The sequence below is a fragment of the Pinus tabuliformis genome, chromosome 6 (genome assembly GCF_031772625.1).
Source record: "Pinus tabuliformis cultivar Carrire ecotype Pingquan chromosome 6, CPIR1, whole genome shotgun sequence".
Taxonomy (NCBI): domain Eukaryota; kingdom Viridiplantae; phylum Streptophyta; class Pinopsida; order Pinales; family Pinaceae; genus Pinus; species Pinus tabuliformis.
Window position 1 is genome coordinate 1,769,487,643 of NC_142292.1, and position 20,556 is coordinate 1,769,508,198.

The 20,556-nt window shown below is 40.0% G+C and overlaps 1 protein-coding gene across 1 annotated transcript; it reads right to left on the reverse strand.

Moving 5' to 3' along the window:
- Window positions 1–5,865: 5,865 nt before the first annotated feature.
- Window positions 5,866–8,459, reverse strand: LOC149266040 (uncharacterized). Its single transcript, XM_089406926.1, has 2 exons — window positions 7,766–8,459; window positions 5,866–7,175 (listed from the first exon to the last, which is right to left on the reverse strand). Exons 1-2 carry the CDS (start codon window positions 8,457–8,459, stop codon window positions 5,866–5,868), a joined length of 2,004 nt encoding a protein of 667 aa, XP_089263052.1.
- Between the last annotated feature and the right edge of the window lie 12,097 nt (window positions 8,460–20,556).

Consider the following 20,556-nt stretch of genomic DNA (forward strand, 5'->3'; position numbering starts at 1 on the left):
CAGGACAGAAACAATTGCTGTAGCCAAAAGAGTCATTACATTGAGGAACTTGGTTGGAACACTGGAGAGGAGGACACAGGATATGCAAACTGAAATCAACAGATTCCTGGAGAAATTCGTGGCACTACAGAACAGAGGCCTCCCCAGCATTTTAAGCAGTGTAGGAAGACTGCTCACCCTAGAGAATTACAATAAGAGAATTGATGCCCAGGCAGTAGCAGAGATTGCACAACCGCCCAGCACTTCAGCAGAACCAGGGCCAGCCACCGGGCAGAGTATGTATGACAGAGTGGAGAACCTGTTTTTCCTCATGAATGAAGTTGACCATCTGTTTGATACACCACCTAACTTCTTCAAATTCACAGAAGCAGATGAAACTCTAGGGGCAATCTTAGCACACCAACTGCCCACACAGGATGCCTGGAGAAATTTGACACAGACAGTTTTGTCAGGCCAGAATCAGTAACGCCATTTCTACAGGCAAATAAGCATACATGCGCAGGCACAATTTTGAAGAAAGAGATCTACAGGGAAGAGGCAGAAGCTGAGCCAACTCAGCAGGACCATTAACTCGCCACAAGCAGCAGTCACAATCACAGGTGACAAGTCCAGGATACAGCGTACAAAGCCTTAAAGACAGATCTTCCAGCATTTATTCAGAATATCTCGACCGACTTAGCTGTTCCCAAAGGCTAAAATATCTTCTGACAGAGCATTAAAATGCCTGTACTCTGTAATCAATGCTGCATTAAATTTTGATCTTAATATCTTAAGTAGTTGGTAAGAATGTAAAATCTGAGATAACTCAGAACTCAGATATTTTGTAAATCACCGCAAGTATATATTGACCCTTCACAGCAGTTGAAGGGGTTGTTGCAATTTTCTTTTGAAGAGCTCTTGCTCGTTGTAATATTTTCAGAGAAGTAATACAAAGGAAGAATGGAATTTCCAAGGCTTGGTGTTCTTTGATGTATTGTGGTGAAAGATGAATGTTACAGGATTCCAGGGTGTTGCATAAAACAGCAAGTATTCTCACATCTCTTTGTTATATGTTTTCGAGTCTTTTGTTCTCTTTTGTTGTTCAAATGCATTACACTTGATAGCAAGGTGAAAGGATAGTCCCAGGATTTAACCATGTTTACCCTGGACTCAAACTGAGCTATTATACATGTTTTCCTCAGATACAGTGACAGAATTGTAATTCTTAATTGCTGCATTTCAAAACTGTGTCTTTTACTGTGATAGGCATTCTCAGGGATTCAATTTATGCCCCTGAGACCTCCGTCTTTCTCCTCTTAAAGTTGTCTGTTGGAAATATATAAACAATAAGTGAAAATTCTTAAATGCTTTCACTGTTCGTGTTACCTGTTTCCAGTCATTTAATCAAAAATCTGTTCTATTAAGCACTCAAATGGCCCTGTAAGTTCCATCTTTTATCTCAAAGTTTCAAACACATATAGCCACAGACTCCATTTCCCAATGGTACTCAACCTCTCTGAAAACTACATCAATAGAATCTAAAAGGAGTTTCATCAACCAAAAGATAAACAAAAACTAGTGCATAATAGCTAGCCTAAAACCCTATCACAAACAGTTACAAATCATAAAGAGAGAGCCCTCTCTGATCATAGTTTGGCTAGAAACAGTGATCAAAAGATTGGTTAGTGGTTACCCCGGCCGTATTCCCTTGGGAGTCATAGGGAACAACCTGGGTGTTAACAAAGAGCATGATGAAAAATTTCAAAAGAATGGAGTGTCACGGTGTCCTCTTAGTCCTAATCCTATGGACCATGAGAGCAGCAATGATGAAGAGCATGATGAAGAATTTCAAAAGAATGGAGTGTCACGGTGTCTACTTAGTCCTAATCCTAAGGACTATGAGAGCAACAGTGATGAAGAACATGATGACAAATTTCAAAAGAATGGAGTGTCAGGTTCCATCTTAGTCCTAATCCTATGGACTATGAGAGCAGTAGTGATGAAGAGCATGATGACGAATTTCAAAAGAATGGAGTGTCACGGTGTCCTCTTAGTCCTAATCCTATGGACTATGAGAGCAGTAATGATGAAGAATTTCAACTAAATAGAGTGTCACAATGTCCACTTAGCCCTAAGCTTATGGACCATGAAAGCAACAATGATGAAGAACATGATGAAGAATTTCAAAAGAATGAAGTGTCACGGTGTCCACTTAGTCCTAATCCTATGGACTATGAGAGCAGCAGTGATGAAAAGCGTGATGAAAAATTTCAAAAGAATGGAGTGTCACGATGTCCTCTTAGTCCTAATCCAATGGACTATGAGAGTAGCAGTGATGAAGAGCATGATGACAAATTTCAAAAGAATGGAGTGTCATGGTGTCCACTTAGTCCTAATCCTAAGGACTATGAGAGCAATAGTGATGAAGATCATGATGAAAAATTTCAAAAGAATGGAGTGTCATGATGTCCTCTTAGTCCTAATCCTATGGACTATGAGAGCAGTAGTGATGAAGGACAGTATGAAGCACTTAGTCCTAATCCTAATGACTATAAGAGTAATAGTGACAAAGGACAGGCTGTAGCATTTTCAGTGAGTAAACAGTCACATTTTCGACGTAGTCCTGATTCTATGGACTATGAGAGCAATGCTGACAATGCACATTAGGAAGAATATCCAATAAACATCGAGTCAAATCTTCCATTTAGTCCCAATTCTAAATACTATGATAGTAGCACTAAAGAAGGGGAAGATGAATAATATCCTCCAAGTGAGTATTTGAAAAGCACAACTGATCATAGTGTGGATAACATTCCTCTTAATGATGATGAAAATGCTTATACAAATGATGATCCAATGATGAGTATGTTGTCAAGAAATATTGTATCAAGGAGTAGGAGCAGATCTTTTCGTATTAATGTAAGATGTTCTAGTTTCTTTTCCCTGAAAGAAAATTCATAATTTCATTTGGTGAAATTACATGCTGTAGATGCCCATTGGCATATGCTGTATCGTGGCTATCTATCCACTGTTATAACTTAGTATTTACAATGAGACCCCAAAGGGTGTGCTATGCAGGTCCATGACCACAATAAAAGATCAAAAATTCACCCTCGTGGGTGTGTATGTGCTGTCCATATATACAATCATTTGCTCATAAATAAAAAACAGTTACAAAATTTCAAACAAAATGTTGAAAATTAGGGGCTGTTGCCCCTCTGTAGTCTCCTGTCGATGTATGGCCTGTGGAAGTAGTGATAGGTTCCTGCAGGAGTATGTTCAACGATCATCCACTCTCCTAGAGGGCGATGCGTCGCTTCTTTCGATAGCCTGTCTGCAATTTCATTTCGTTCCCTGTAAATATGAGAGCAAGAAATCTGATCAAAAAATGTTTTGAAAAAAACAATTTCTTCCATAATAGATCTCAGAGAGTATGCATTACAAACAACTGTGTTGTTAAACCAATCAGTCACAATCTTTGAGTCCCCAAAAATTTGAATATTTCTGCATTGTTGAAGGATGGCAAAGTAGATCAGGTGGCGAAGAGATATCAGTTCAGCATGATTATTTGTGCCCTGTCCCAATCCCATGCTAATATGGAAATAGTGTGTTTTTGTAAGGTAGAAGCATATGCCACCCCCATAGCCATGCTGTTGAGCAGCTCCATCAAAATAGGCCCAAGGTATTGATTTGTTTATCTGTTCCTGTCTAATATTCCTAGGTCTTTTTTGACTTTCATCATTTGGTATTTCTTCAAATGCAGCGCAGATTTTCGGAGGGACTAGGTTCCAGTTCATCGGCTTGTCTTCAAATATTATGATGTTTCGCTTGAGCCAGATGTGCCATGAGACCAGGAGGGGAAGATTTCTTGTCTTTTCCGCGGCAAAACCCCACCAGCTGTCCCATGTCGTTATAATATCAGCACCCTGCCAACTCATATTCAGATTTAGGGTTTGTAGAACTTGTATCCATATGTTCCTGGTGGTCGGACATGAGAGAAAGAGATGCTGGGTCGATTCCTCCTCCTGGTGGCAGAGTACACACCAGGTAGGTCCCAGAAAGGCCCTCTTTTTTAAATAGGATCCAGTGGGGATCTTATTTTCTAAAATATTCCACATCAACAGTCTGGTGCGCAGTGGGGCTTTAATTTCCAAATGGATACCCACCAACTCCTTAAGGCCTCTGGTTTTGAATCTGCAATAATGGTATCGTAGCCCTGCTTGGAAGACTAGTGTCCAGTTTTTGAGTGTGCCCATATGAGTTCATCCGCTTCATTCTTTAGTCTAGCATGTGATTCTGTGAGTGCATGTATGTAGTTTTGCCATGTTCTGTTCCATTCATTGGGGATGTTCCAGTTTTGTCCAGGCAGCCATGCTTGTGTAAGAAAAGTGGTGTTCTGTTGATCTCCTATCTGATCAATATACTTAATGCCTCTGCTGTTTAAGTGATTTATCAGCCCAATTGGAAGCTGATGAGAGTTTCCACTTCCAGTCTAGGGATCAATTCCAATGCGTACTGAGGCTCCATTTCCAATTTTCCATAACATTCCATCCTTGATAATGGGAAGAGTATTAAGTATGGCCCTCCAGATCACCGAAATGCCTTTTCTGTTCCAGGATGGACTTCTAATCTAGTCAATGATAGTTGATGGCCAAATGTATTTGTGTAGGATAACCTCAGACCAGAGACTTTTTTGCTTTAGTAATAACCAACTCTGTTTTGCAGCCAATGCTTGTGCAAAAGCAGGAAGTAGTTTAAGGCCCCAACCTCCCCATTTTTTTGGAGTGGCTATTCTGATCCATTTAACCCAGGCAAATGGTTTTCCCTCCTTTCTTCCATTCCAAAGAAATTTGCAACAGATTTGTTGAATTATGTGGAGAACCCCTCTTGAAATCCAGGCCAGTGACATCCAAAAAACCGAGGTGGCTTCTAGGACTGATTTGATAATAATTAATCTTCCTACCCTAGAGAGGAACCTGTGACACCAATAGTTTATTCTTTTCTCCACTTTTGTGATAAGCCAGGTCCAATCAACGATTTTGTACCCATCAGGTTTTAGCCTGAAGCCCAGATATTTGAGCCCCTCCATCAGCTCAGTAACATGAAATGGAAATTTTTGTAGGGAGAGTTGTGATTCCTGTTGTGTACAATCAAATAGAGAAATGGTGGATTTATCACAGTTAATTTCCATTCCCGTTGCTCTGCAGAAGAGATTTAGGATCTCATACAATGATGTGGTGTCCAGAACACTACCACTCAAGAATATTAATATGTCATCCACAAATAGTAGGTGTGTCAGATTGAAATGATCCATAATTTTTAGTCCTCTGAGACCCCCTCTTCTTTTTTCAGAATCAATCAACCGGCTCAATCCTTCCATAACTAAGAGGAATAGTAACGGTGATAATGGGCATCCTTGCCTTATCCCTCTATCAATATTAAAGGATGTAGTGGCTGACCCATTGATGAGTATGGAAAACGATACAGAGGATATGCAACCCATAATCCAGTTGATGAGAGCCGGGGGAAAACCCAAATGTGTGATTATCATTTTGATATATAACCAGCTCACTTTGTCGAAAACCTTTGATAGATCAATTTTGAGGGTAAGTCCCTTGAGTTTTTTGAGCTTAATGGAGTGCAAGGCTTCCTAGGCCAAGCCAATAGCATCCTGAATGTGTCTATGGTGGAGGAAAGCAAATTTCTCCTGAGATATATGGTTGGATAAAATGGGTTTAATGTGGTTGGCTATGATTTTGGAGATAATTTTATACAGGCAGTTGCAAAGTGAGATAGAGGGGAAGTCATTAAAAGAGGCTGGTGAGTCAGTTTTAGGGATCAAAGCCATGTAGGTGACTTTTAGGGGAGGGTGGATGTGCCTAGTAGTTATACTTTCTTCAATGACCGCCAGCACGTCCTATCCCAGTAGCTCCAGAAATGCAGTGTAGAATTCAACCGGCCAGCCATCCGGACCAGGACTTTTGTCCTTCTTGAACCATTTTGTGTGCCCTCCAATTCCTCCATTGTGACAGGTTGTATCAGGTCTTCCACTTCATCCGGATCAACAAACCTAGGGAAGTGTCTAGCCAGGTTAATGATGTCTGGGAGAGTGATGGCTGCCGGGGCAGTGAATTGATTTTTGAAATGAGTGTTCCCCAACCTGGCTAATTGTGGGTGGGTGGAGGCCCATCCATCTTGTTCGCAAGGTAGTTGCCAAATGGTGTTAGAGGCCTTCCTACCATTGGCGAAATTGTGGAAAAACTTAGTGTTTCCATCTCCAGCTTGGAGCCATATAGCCCTACTTTTTAGCCTCCACTGTTCTTCCTTTTCGAGAAGAATATTTGCCTTTTGGTTTTCAAGATTCATCAGTTGGAGTTTTGTGTCATTTGTTAAGTAACCAAGCCCCTTTTCATCCGTGAGCTGGGCTATCTGCATTTCGATGTCCTTCAGGTTTTGTTCATCTCTCAATTTTTTCTTCTTAGACCATTCCTCTGTGATAGTCCTGAGTTTTTTTAGACGACCACAAAAATCTGCTGCCATTCTCTGCTCCCTAAGAGGGGGTTGTGCCCGCCAATATTCTGTTACCAGGTTGATGTATTCCGGGTCTTTTAGGAATCCAGAAAAGAATTTGAAGGGGGCACGAGGCTTTTTGGAGGGGCCAGAGATTTGTAGATATATGGGGAGGTGATCAGATAGACCTCCAGTTCCAACCCATTTCCTGTATAAGGGAAGGGTACGGAGAAGTTCTTCATGTATCAAAAAGTGATCCAGTCTCCGACCCAGGGCAGCCTCACCCGTCCTTCTGTTATGCCATGTGAGCATTTTCTTGTTCATGGGAACATCAACGAGTTTGAAAGTATCCAGTAGTGTGCTCATCTGGTCCGATATAGGGTCGATCTGTGAGTGATGGCCCCATGATTCCTCCATTCCCAATGAAAAATTTAAATCACCCCCAATAATGGTGTTGCCCGAGACAAGAGAATGGTCCAACATGTTGTGCCAAAACTCAAGTCTGTTATGATTAGGAGCATATATGTTAATCACTTTTAACTGGATCCCCAGTTCACTCGCAAATATATCCATACCAATGAAGCCCACACCGCCCCAGGATGAAATATGCTTGACAGTTTTAGGGTTGATTCCTATAGCAAGACCCCCCGATCTACCAACCGCATCCAATCCTTGAAAATACCAGCCTGGTAGGATAGAGAGTAGGGTTCTGGTTATGATGTCAGATGTGCCAAGGGTTTCCTAGAGGAGAAGGATGTCACAGTTGGAGTTGTGTAAAATACGTTTTACAACCAATCTCTTTTTGGTGTTGGCTAGTCCCCTGCAGTTGTAGGAGAGCCAGATCATGGGGAAACAAGGATTGAGGGCTCAATTGCTCTAAGTGCCATTTCAATAGTGGATTGTTGACCCCTCGCTACATCAGCCACCACAGTCCTGATGGCTATTTTGATCTTGGATTGGCACCCTCTAGTAGGTTTAATTTTGGTCATTTCGGGTTAGTGGCCCAAGCCAAATTGAGGTGATATTTTCCGTGATCTGGATCTGAGGTTGTAGGGATGAGATCCCACCCCTGATGGGGAGGATGTATGAGAGAGAGGAGTGCAATTACCCCGGAGAGAGGTAGGTGTAGTAGAGAATGTGGTGGGAGGGGGAATAATGGTGCAAGAGATGGTGGGGATAGAACAGAGGGAGGTGATAGGAGGTGTCATTGGTGAATGCAATGAAGTAATCATAACATCTGATAAAAATATAGAGGTTATGGGAATAGATTCATTACCCGGATGAGGAGTCACTTCCGCAGTAGATTTGGAGTGTGTACGAGGTGGAGAGGTAGGAGTCTTTCGCTGATTTTTTGCCTTCTGTGTAGCCCCAACTGCAGCCTCATGTGGAGCCTGTCCTTGTTGCTGATCACCCTTGTTCGGCTCCTCTGAGATATGGTGTTTAGCCCCATGTGATGACTCTGTTGTCGCCGATGAAAGTAGTGGACAGTCCTTGTATAGGTGACCCACTTTGTGGCACCTCCTACATCGAAATGGGACTCCTTCATAGTCCAGGAGCTGTCTACGAGAGAAATGTCTCCTGTGTAGTGTGATCTTTTCTTCAAGTCCCTCCCTGGTATCAAGGTGGACCAGAATCCTTGCCATAGTCATAATTCCAGTCTTTTCATAGGACTGATCGTGCTCAAGGTAAGTCCCCAATGCGTCACCAATGCGTTTGAATACCTGGGGGGTCCAGAACTGCATGGGAAAACCAGGAAGTCTGACCCAAATAGGTCCTGCTCCCAACTGTTCACGCTCCGGATTGAAGAGAGGATCCCATCTCTTAAGTAGTACAGGAGCAAGCTCTATATGCCAGTAGCGCGATAGTATCCAGTCCGTATACTCCTCCCTATGAAAGCAGAGGGCAAACCAACCTCCGGCCAAAGCCTTAATCACAGGGAGTTCTTTCAACAGAGAACCCCAAATCTCCATGGTCCATTGATGTAGACGCTCCACCGAATAGTTCCTGCCACGAACTCACCCAACAAGAACCTTCCTCGCCGTGTCCATAGCGTCTGCCATAGGAACGTCTTCACCAAAGGTCAGATTTATGTCTATGTCCACCGCTCTGAGGCACCGACCCTTTTTGGGCTTGTCCGTGCGACGTCCCATGGGATGTTCTCTAAGTAAAATTCTGCATGCTTTCGAGGAGCCTTACGGGGTAGATAATGTAGGTCTAGGGTTTGGTATGGGTGAACTGAAGCATCCAGATCTTATCGGAGAGTGAGGGTTGTAACTACACGAGCCCAGGTGCGCGAAGGATTGAGCAGGGTGCGGGGGGTTTGAAGGACCAGCCGGAGCGAGTGAGTAGGAAGGTGTGTTCAGAGGCATGGAATGGTGCAGAAGCTGAGTCAGGGGAGAGTCGAAGGTGGGCGAGGCCTGTAGACTGGTGCTGAGCAGGTTCAAGGTAGCCGGTGAGAGTGGAGGGCATTCCAGACCGGGGATGTCTTCAATGTTGACAGTGGGGGGGAGCCGTTTACCGGTGGAGGGCATGTGTTGTGGCATCTATAGTGCAACTGTCATCCGAGGCGCTTTTGTCTACCAGGGGCCCGTGTCGGGGCTAGCTTGATGTGCCCAAATCTCCTGTTCGGGCATCGGGTCCTCCTCGTAGTCCATGAGGTCTTCTTCTACCATTGCTAACCGACAGTTATCTGACCTTCGTATAACCAGGGGGTGGTAGTCTACTGTGAAAACGATGTTCGCTAAAATGACAGACGTAACCCAAAAATAAAACAACAACCGACAAACCTGTTATGGTCACGAGGTCAAAACAAATATTGTATTCATAATGCGCAGTCAGACCCACGTGGTTAAACCTCCAGCGAAAACCATTGCCATTGCCGCGGGAATCAGGTCCAGGTCTCCATGGTGACCTAGGGTTTCGCCATTACTAGGGTTTCAGCCTCAAGATGTTCTAGTTATATAAGGGGTAGAGCATAATATCTAACGAGAAGAAGTTCTATCACCACTCTCATTTCAAGTGAATGTTGTCAAAAAGATTGCTTGAAACATATGGATTTCACATTTGGAATAGAGAAAAGGAAGAGATATTTGTCAATGAATAAAAGCATGCAAAATTCATATTTAGTTGGGTCCATGTAATCTACATTATCAGGTTATGATTATCATATTGGGTCTTTATTTATCTGTAGAAAGGCTTTCAAAATGTTTCATTCGATGGGGAATTTTCGTCTCTCGAGAATTCAAGAAAATTTGGCAACTGATCCCACATTTTATTCAGAAATACGTCATAAACGATATTTTGGGCCATTATCAAATACTGCAATGTCATAGTTGAAAGATTTCTTTTCAAAGCATGGAAAGTTTATGCCAAATAGAGAGACAATACATATTCTAGATAATTTTTCAAGACAAGGAATTTACAACTTATACAAAGAATACGCAGAAGGTGCTGAGGGACATGGTTGGTTTATTGCATATCAATATTTTGTGAAGGTATGGAAGAAAGAATTCAACAATTTCTGTATTCCTAAGAAGACAAGGATGAGGATTTGCAGTACATGTGCTTCTCTTAAATAAAAAAGGGACGAATGTGAAGGGTCAGAAAGAGGTAAGCATTCATATCTTTAACTTTTAAAATTATATAGTCATCAACTATGAAAACGTATTTCTTAATGGCTTTCTTTTATGTTGTGTAGATTCAATTGTCAAAGAACTTTAGGAGCATCGCGAACAACAAACAAGTGAAAGGAAAAAGTTGTACAACCATTGAAAGAAGTGTTATGGTAATCTGAATAAATATTTGGGTTTGATAATTGATGGTATGGCCCAGAAGAAAACACTTTTACCACATTTTTTTCGCACACCCAAAAATTTACAGGAGGAAAATTTTATTCAGTATCACTTGGTCGGTTGTATGGTCTTCAATGGGAAAATGTTGCCAAGGGTGTACTTCATAGCTCCAAATATTCGTAATGATCAAAATCTAACAATAACCATAATTCATGATGTGATTTCTCATTGGTCTGGTAATCTTCCTGAAGTTTTGTATCTACAATTGGACAACACTTGCCGTGAAAACAAAAATCAGGTTGTTTTTGGATATCTAAACATGCTTGTTGAATTGAGAATTTTTCAGAAGGTAAAGGTTGGTTTCCTTCTTTTTGGGCACACTCATGACCATATTGATCAGATGTTCAATTGTTTTTCAGTCGCATTGAGGAGGAAGTAAGTTGGGAGCTTGCCATCATTAATTGAATGTATTAAGAAATTATACATGGCAAAGCCTACTTTTGATGTGTTTGAAGAAACTTTTGACATGCGAAGGTTTATTCTGGGATCGCATGGTGAGGAGAAATACATTGAAAAACTTAATGACATTAGCTTCCAACATCAATTTCATATCAAAAAAATTGATGGGAAAACACTAATATGGGGCAAGAAGTATTCAACTACTGCAAAATGGGCACCATCATCAGGTTTGGAATTTTTGAAATTCATTCCAGATCATCCAATATTTACATCAAAAATATTGTTATTACAATCAGTTGGTGAAGTTCATAATGCACGCAGACAGAATAGAGATATAAATTATTCTAATTGCCTAGAAGAAATTAAAAAATATATTAGATATGTAGAAATTTTGAATAATTTAACACATATTCAACAGAGATTATCCTGATCATACAATTTAAGTGGAACATGTATAATACATAATCTCCTCTACGTTGATCATCAATTTACAGAAGCAGAAACATCCACAGGCACACATAGAAGCATCAATCAAACTCATAAACACAGTATGTATCCCGGGGAAAGCATCTCGCTAAAAACCCCAACTATTTGTATATTATATTGATTGAATCATGTAACATTACACAACATAATACTTCTCACAAGTATCTCCACCTGTTACACACAATACAGCTAAGATTTGATCTCCAAATCTATTCCACTGCTTGCCTGCCTCCACTGCTCAATACCTGCTCAAGAACTGATGAGAATGGCTCACCAAACTCGATTTTCACCTGCAAAATAGTCACTCACTCTTTGTGGACGTGAGCAAAGGCTAAAATGTGGGCCAAATACGTGAGCAAACTCATTGGCATACTCAATCCCTTGATTGTGCAAGATCTGATGCACAACTATAGTCACAACTGATAGCAATCTGATTCTCTACCACTTGTCCCTGTTGAACTGAACATGCACTGACATGCAACTGAGTTAACTGATGTATTCTTTAGTTGTATTATGAGTTAATAATTAGTTTAACAACTCATCATTAGTCTATCTGCAGTTAGACTAACTACAACTAGTTTAACTAAGTCAAACTGAACATAACTCCATCAACTGTACCTCCAGTCCACTAAACTCAACTCACTTGAGTTCTAACTGAAGTCATGCATGCAACAACTCAACTGACTCATAAGAAAAGCGTATTTCCTTCTGACAGCTGCATGTGCCACCTCTGTAGCTCAAACTGAAGTGCTCCAAGAGAATAAGATCAAGTTTATAGTCCAAATATTATTGTGAGATAATAATATTTGACTTTTCTATTTTTGACAGCCAGTCTAAAAATAGACTTTGATCACTCACACTGTGATCACTCACACTTTCATCAAAAATAGAAGTCCATCTATTTTTCCCAACTTGATCAATCATCCATAAACATAGACATGATCCATATGTCTAAAAATAGACATAGTCTAAAAATAGACTTGCGCCAAAAATAGCCTGCGGGCCCACTTAGTGAAGGCGACTCTTTTCACTAAGCTCCATCATCTTGTTGCACTCTCAACAAGCATTTCTTGTTGCACACTTTTCAACACTCCCTCTCAACAAGAAAGGCTTCCTCTCAAACCCGATCCTGTAACTCTGGAATGTCCTCCATGCAACACATCTGGCCGGTCCACTTGCTCTGTCATCAAAGTCTCTGACTGCTATTGCCTCTGTCGACTGAAACTCTGCATCTCTGTGCTCTTCAGTATCTGACTGCTCTAGCCTCTGTCACTTTGATCTCTGACTGCATCCGTGCTGCTGCTGGTTCTATCTCCCAGCATTGCATCCGCACTGCACCTCCCAACTGACCTCCCTGTTGGGCTAGAAACACCCTCTGATGCTGAAGCTCTACCTGCTGCTGACAAGTGCTCCCTTTCTGACATCTGCGCTACTGCAACATCTCCATGCATCGCGCACCATTGCACACCTCTCTGTGCCACCTAGCACTGTGCAAAACACTTGTGCCTCTCGCATTGCTATAGCCTGCTAGCTATGCGCTGTCCTGGGATTCCCTGCACTGTCGCTCTCTCTGCCGCTCCATCCGCTTCTGTCTCTACCCAATCAGTCAGTTCCTGCTACTACACATCGGGGCTCTCGTAGCAAGGTCTCATCCAAGAGGTTGGGTACCTCAAGGATCCTGCCCCTCCTCCTTGGGACAATCAATCCACATCACCCCACCTCCTACCTGGAGGTATGGCTGCATGCGATCCCTCAGCCCACCTGGCTTGAAGTTTCCCCCTACTGGAGGTCTCTGGATGAGTAGATGTCTCTACTCGATCTCCTTTCGGCTTCCCCTGTTGTGGCTCCTCCACAACCTCCTGAAGCTGCTGCACCAATCGTGGCTCCTCCACAATCGTCTGAGACTTCTTCTGGCTCTGCATGTTGAGAGGTAATATACGCTCCCTCTCAACCACCAAGTCTCCATCAGTTGCCTTGCTTCTCAAGGCTTTGCATGCATCTTGAACCTCAAGAGCATACAGGTTCTTGACCCGTGAACCAATCTTCTTCACCTGTCTGGTGATGATGTGTCTAAGGAAAACCTTTCCCTTACTGAAGACTACATCATAGCCTCTGTCTTCCAGCATTGCGATCGACACCAAGTTTCTCTTCAGTCCTGGTACATACTTGACATCGGTCAAGGTAAGGCGAGCTCCATGCTCCCTCTGAAAAATAACCGTGCCTACACCTGAGACACTATACTTCTCATCATTGCCCATCCCTATGAGTATCTGGAGATCTTTCTCCTCCAAAGTACTGAACAAACTTTTGTCACCGGTCATGTGCAAAGAAGCTCCACTGTCAAGAAACCAACCACTTCCCATCATGGATGAAACCATGCATGCGAAGAGTGTGAAGTCCAACTCAAACTGTGAAGCAAGTGAGGCTGCCTCACCTTCAGATCCTTCCTCGGATCCCTTCTTGGACTTCTTCTTTGGGCAATTAGTAGCATAATGACCCAACTCATGACAACGAAAGCATCTCACCTTCGCCTTGTCAACCTTCTTCCCATCATTGGAAGAACTGGATTCAGAAAGAGAAACCTTCCCCTTCCCCTTCTTCGCCTTACTCTCTAAGGCACAGTTCTCCTCATCTTGCATGGATGAAGAACCATCTCTGGTGCTCCGCCTGATCTCCTCCTGCACAAGATCCGACCAAAGTCTCTCCCATCCTGGCAATTTCTCCCGACCATTGACAGAGTCCTGATAGGAATGCCAAATCTTCGGAAGACCAAGGAGAGCCAAGCTCACCAAGTCCTCATCATCGACAGTAACCCCCACACTTCCCAGCTCATCTCGACACTGAGTGAACTTCGTGAGATACTTGGGAATACTGTCACCCTTCTCGCATTTGATGTTTCTGAGTTTATCTTTGAGTGCCAGCTTCCTCTGATCGCTCTTGCTTTGGATTAATTCTGTTAATGATTTCCACATCAAATATGGAGTAGCCTTTCCATGGAGGCTGGACATAATGTGATCCTTCACGCCCTCCAACAGAATTCTTCGACATTTTGCGATCTTCTTTTGCCAAGCATCAGCTTGAGTAGCATCAGTAGGCTTTGGGATATCCGTATCTATGAACTCCTTCAGCCCGTTATCATCCAATACTGCCTCCATCCTGTCCTTCCATGCAATATAGTTTGAGCTGCCCTCAAGAGCATACTCCAATCGCAATCCATTGAAAGACATTGCTGCGTTGTCACCAAGAAAATACTGCTGCAAATTCGAATTCCACCAGCAACCAACTCAACTGCTTCCGATCTAGAATTCGTGAGAACACAATATTTCTCGTACAGAGATTGACTGTATGGGCTTTCACCGGATATTTCACCTTCCAAAGGAAGGATGAATCCAGAGGCTACCTGGCCCGATTACAGGCTCTGCCTAGAGAAATAGAATGTAAACACTTCCTGAATAGTAGATCTGATGATCAATCCTCGCTTGATATCCTGTAAAAATCTCTTCTACAAATCAAGCTGCTCTGATACCATGTAGAAATTTTGAATAGTTTAACACATATTCAACAGAGATTATCCTGATCATACAATTTAAGCAGAACATGTATAATACATAATCTCCTCTACGTTGATCATCAATTTACAGAAGCAGAAACATCCACAGGCACACATAGAAGCATCAATCAAACTCATAAACACAGTATGTATCCCGGGGAAAGCATCTCGCTAAAAACCCCAACTATCTGTATATTATATTGATTGAATCATGTAACATTACACAGCATAATACTTCTCACAAGTATCTCCACCTGTTACACACAATACAGCTAAGATTTGATCTCCAAATCTATTCCACTGCTTGCCTGCCTCCACTGCTCAATACCTGCTCAAGAACTGATAAGAATGGCTCACAAAACTCGATTTTCACCTGAAAAATAGTCACTCACTCTTTGTGGACATGAGAAAAGGCTAAAATGTGGGCCAAATACGTGAGCAAACTCATTGGCATACTCAATCCCTTGATTGTGCAAGATCTGATGCACAACTATAGTCACAACTGATAGCAATCTGATTCTCTACCACTTGTCCCTGTTGAACTGAACATGCACTGACATGCAACTGAGTTAACTGATGTATTCTTTAGTTGTATTATGAGTTAATAATTAGTTTAACAACTCATCATTAGTCTATCTGCAGTTAGACTAACTACAACTAGTTTAACTAAGTCAAACTGAACACAACTCCATCAACTGTACCTCCAGTCCACTAAACTCAACTCACTTGAGTTCTAACTGAATTCATGCATGCAACAACTCAACTGACTCATAAGAAAAGCGTATTTCCTTCTGACAGCTGCATGTGCCACCTCTGTAGCTCAAACTGAAGTGCTCCAAGAGAATAAGATCAAGTTTATAGTCCAAATATTATTGTGAGATAATAATATTTGACTTTTCTATTTTTGACAGCTAGTCTAAAAATAGACTCTGATCACTCACACTGTGATCACTCACACTTTCATAAAAAATAGAAGTCCATCTATTTTTCCCAACTTGATCAATCATCCATAAACATAGACATGATCCACATGTCTAAAAATAGACATAGTCTAAAAATAGACTTGCGCCAAAAATAGCCTGCGGGCCCACTTAGTGAAGGCGACTCTTTTCACTAAGCTCCATCATCTTGTTGCACTCTCAACAAGCATTTCTTGTTGCACACTTTTCAACAAGATATACATATGAATACTTTGACATTGCTGATTCAATTTGGTGGCAGTCATTTTTCAATAATCAAAGTGATATCATTTCAAAAACAACAAATGAAGATATACCTTTGAAAAATCCATTTATTTGGCTAAAAAATGTGTCAAATGAACATGAGGAAATAAACATTGTAGCAAAAATCTCAAGGTATTATTAATTCTTCACAGGCAGAGGAAAGAGAGATGTAAATTGGTTCTAGAAGATCTCATGCACAACGTGAAGCCATGGAAGACCTTTATGGGGGTTCAGTACAGGATATTAAGGAGGGTTGCATGATCACAATGCTAGCAGATGGAGATCTCAATGGCTATCCACTTTGGGTTGCTAAGGTTATAAAGGTCTTTACAGAAAATGAGGATGTTACAGGTGTTGAAGTACATTGGTATGCCACAAATACACACCCATTCAATGGTGTGTATAAGCCAGAGATGGTAGTTGACAAAAAAAATGGCGGAAAGAGAAAAAGAAAGGGTACAGATATAAATCGTCGCCACACAGACATCTTAAAATTGGAGGATGTTGACATACTTGTTTATGACTTCAATTTAACAAAGAGAGGAACTCTTCTCTTCAAGGCGATAGAGATTCTGAAAAGGTTGTTACCAGAAGGAACAATGTTGAGATGGGAGTTTGCTGAAACCAGTCGTAGATCTAGAAGAATTTTGAAACCTGAAATGGTGGGCATACATGTGGGCTTAGATGGGGCACTAGTTGATGAATTAGAAGAATATGGAACATCTTCATTAGCATCCAGTCATTCATCTAAAGATGTGAATTCTGATGGTGTGCAAGAAAATAAGAGTGATCTTGAATAATTGTCTAAGATAGTTTATATAACTAATGGTTGCATCGTATCTTGAAATAAAAATTTTGATTTCCATATGGTGTTAAATCAGAAGTTATGAGTCATTTTTATGTTGGTGGATTATATGTCTTAATTATAATAATTTTTATTGTTTAGAATATCTACAATGCAACATTAAATTAGAGATATAATGTATGTTTCATTCAATATACAAATAATGACATTTTGATTAATTTAGTCATGTAATTTGTTCATAATGTCATGGTTTTTTAATTTTATGGTTGAAAAAATTCCAAATTTTTTGTATCTAGAATGTTATGGTTGAAAACATGTTGAATTTATACTTAGGAAAGAAAAATGTTATTCTACCAAAAACATTAGTGTGTTTTTTTCCTCATAAACAACTGTTTTTTTGCACATAAAAATTCGGTTTTACTAGCATTTTTTAAAAATGTTGAAAATTGACCCTAAAAAAAAATCATCATTCCAGTATCAACACTTTTTCGTTTTCAAGGTGTTTTTTGCACGAAAATTTCGTTTTCATTGCCATTTTTAAAACATGTTCAAAATTGACCCTAAAAAAAACCATCATTCCAGTATGCACACTTTTCGTTTTTAGCATTGTTTTTGATGTTTTTTCGGGGTTTTTTTTGCAAGAGTTCTTGTTTTGAGTTTATAGTTCTAGTTTCAAAGTTTACATTGTTCCTAGTAAGAGTTATGAAGGTGAGGGACATCTATTTATGTAGAGAATAAAAGCATCAAGGCCATATACAACACATGAAAGACATTTTGATTATACTGTGGAGATATCCTAGTCATATTGATATCCATTATCATATACAATTTGGCAATCTATTTGAAAAGACACAAAAAACATATTTTTTTATGGTAGCAACTCTAATATGAAATATGGACTTGAACAACTACAGTACAATGCTAAAATATTGTTCCTGACAACCTATATTTTTCAGTACAAACTCTTACTAAGCATTAATGAAGTCTTTCTCGCATCGACTAAATGTAAAATGAAGCTTTTTGAAGTTTTCAAAGCCTGCATTTTGAGAATCTATATGGATGGGATATGGGAATTATCTTTAAATTTCAAGATCCACTATGAGAATCCTTCATTGCTAGCAGAATAATTGTTTAACTATGGATTTCACCTAACAACTAAAGAAAATAGAAAATTTAGAGAGTAAGCCCAATTTTTAATTTGTTGGTAAGCCAAATGAAGTCATTTCCTACTTACTACATAATACCTTAGTCACCAGTGAATCTATTCAAGTAATAGGGCATAACCTAGGTCCTAATTTTACCAGTTTAACCAGAGTTAAATCTTTTGAGAGTCACACAAGGTCTAAGAATAATCTATATAGTATGGAGAGGTAATAAAGCATCAACACAAAATTCGGAAGGCGTCCATAAGCTCTAAAACAAAAAAATTAAATTTCAAGATCCACTATAAGAATCCTTCATTGCTAGCGGAATAATTGTTTAACTACGGATTTCACACACCAACTAAAGAAGATAAAATATTTAGAGAGTAAAAAAACTAAATAAAATAAAATATTTAGAGAGTAAACCCAATTTGTAATTTGTTTGTAGGCCAAATGAAAGCATTTCCTCCTTGCTACATAATACCTTAGTCACTAGTGAATCCATTCAAGTAATCATGGCATAACCTAGGTCCTACTTTTACCAATTTGGTAAGAGTTCAATGTTTTGAGAGTCATACAAGGTCTAAGAAAAATCTATATAGTATGGAGAGGTAAGAAAGAATCAACACATAATTTCATCCTTGTTATATAATACCTCAGTCACGTTTGAATCCATTCTAGTAATAGGGCATAACCCAAGTCCTATTTTTACCAATTTGGTAGGAGTTCAATCTTTTGAGAGTCATGCAAGGTATATGAACAAGTTATATAGTATGAAGAGGTAAGAAAGAATCAACACATAATTCAGAAGGCATCCATAACCTCTAAAACAAAACTTGTCCATTTGAATTTTTTTAATTTTTTTTGCAATTACTCTCCAAAATTTTTTCATGGAAATTTTTTAAAATGATGTTCGGATCATAAAAACCCAACACATCCTTGATCAAGTCCCTTATTAAATTCCCTTTTCAATTATGATATTAAAGAGATATGTCATGTATCTCACACCACCACCTTCACCCCACCCTTGCTTTGAAGGTATCTAAATTAGTGTATGCCTGTAAAGATGGAACACACACACACACACACACATATGCACACAATCAGCTAGCAAAGCCATAAAAAAAAAAAGAACACACCATGAAGAAAAGCACACCCGAGTAAAGAAATCCATGTGATAACAAGAGAAAGTAATAAAAGCTCACCTTATCCATGTAAATGATGAATATGGCATAAGAGATAACAAGGAAGGAAAAAATGGCAGGTGCAAGCCATTACAGTTTCCTAGAAGCAAATTTCAATGGCTCATTCAATGTTGACTCTCTTGCATAAGCATTATTTAACAATAGGTTCCATTCTAGAAGATTTCCCTTATAAGAGGAAGTCACAACTTTGAATTCAGGATGAAAATGTTCATTTTGTTATCGACATAATAACAACATTCTAATTCTACCAACATGGGCATTGTTTGGGATTCAGTAGTGAAGAGAGTATCTTATCATGCCATCCACCAAGGTTTAATTCCATTAGGGGCATGAATAAGTTGTTGGGAGTAGGGTTTATGTGCAATTCCTTGATGCTCAGAAGCCAAAACCATAAGATATTGTTCCTATGAAGGAAAAAATAAAAGATACTAACTCCTATCTATAATAGGTATTCACGTAGCTGCGACAATAAGAAGACTCCCATTAAAAAACCAAACTATGAAGGAAGAGGCTCGACAGGTTCAAATTTGGGTCAGCATGAGCATGCTAGATAATCATGCCAAAGCAATTTTTAACAGAGGAAAATTGCAAGAATTCCAAGTAAAATAAATAGAGCATGCTGGATAATCATGCCAAATAAAGTTTTAATAGGGAAAAAGTGGAGGAACCTCAAGAAATACCTTTGAATATGCTTTCGATGGTGGGGGAGTAGGGCACATTTATTCGTGGTTACGAGGCACTTGTAGTCATTAGTTCGTTCACACTTGTAAGATATATTGATTGATCAAACAGGGGGGAGTAAGATAGGTTTGTAGGAGGAGGTAGGTGACTCTGAACTCTTGTTCACATTTGCTGTTGGCGTTAGTGGGAAAGCACATAAGGTAACCATTAATGGAGGGAGGTGGGTAGTGGAAAAGATGCTACACCAACTTGTTTGCACTATTTGTTAACTGAAGTGGGCAAGCACAGAAGGCGACCATTAATGAAGCCGATCTCTTCTCAATGTTGATGCACTGTTATATGTGGTTGTATAGATGTTAGGTTTTCATTGCAAAGAGGATGATGCAAGTTATTGGATAGGTGTCACATGTGTAACAAAAGGGTGGATGAAAATGTGTTGTGAATAAATTCAAAATGGAATTCCTATCAACTTAATCATATATAAAATCTAAGAGTTTCAATTCATTTATGTCCATTCAATTCATTCATTTGTGTCCATTTGCAAATTTCTTTTGTTCGCATAGTGTTACCTACTTGACATTTGATCCAGGTGGATATTGGTGGCCAACCGCCTCCACATAGACCCCCACCATTGCTTCTTTCAGTTTCCTTAATTATAGTATAATTTCATTTTCCTTAATTGTAGCACAGTTTACTCTTTTTGGCAATTTTTCAGGTCCTGAACT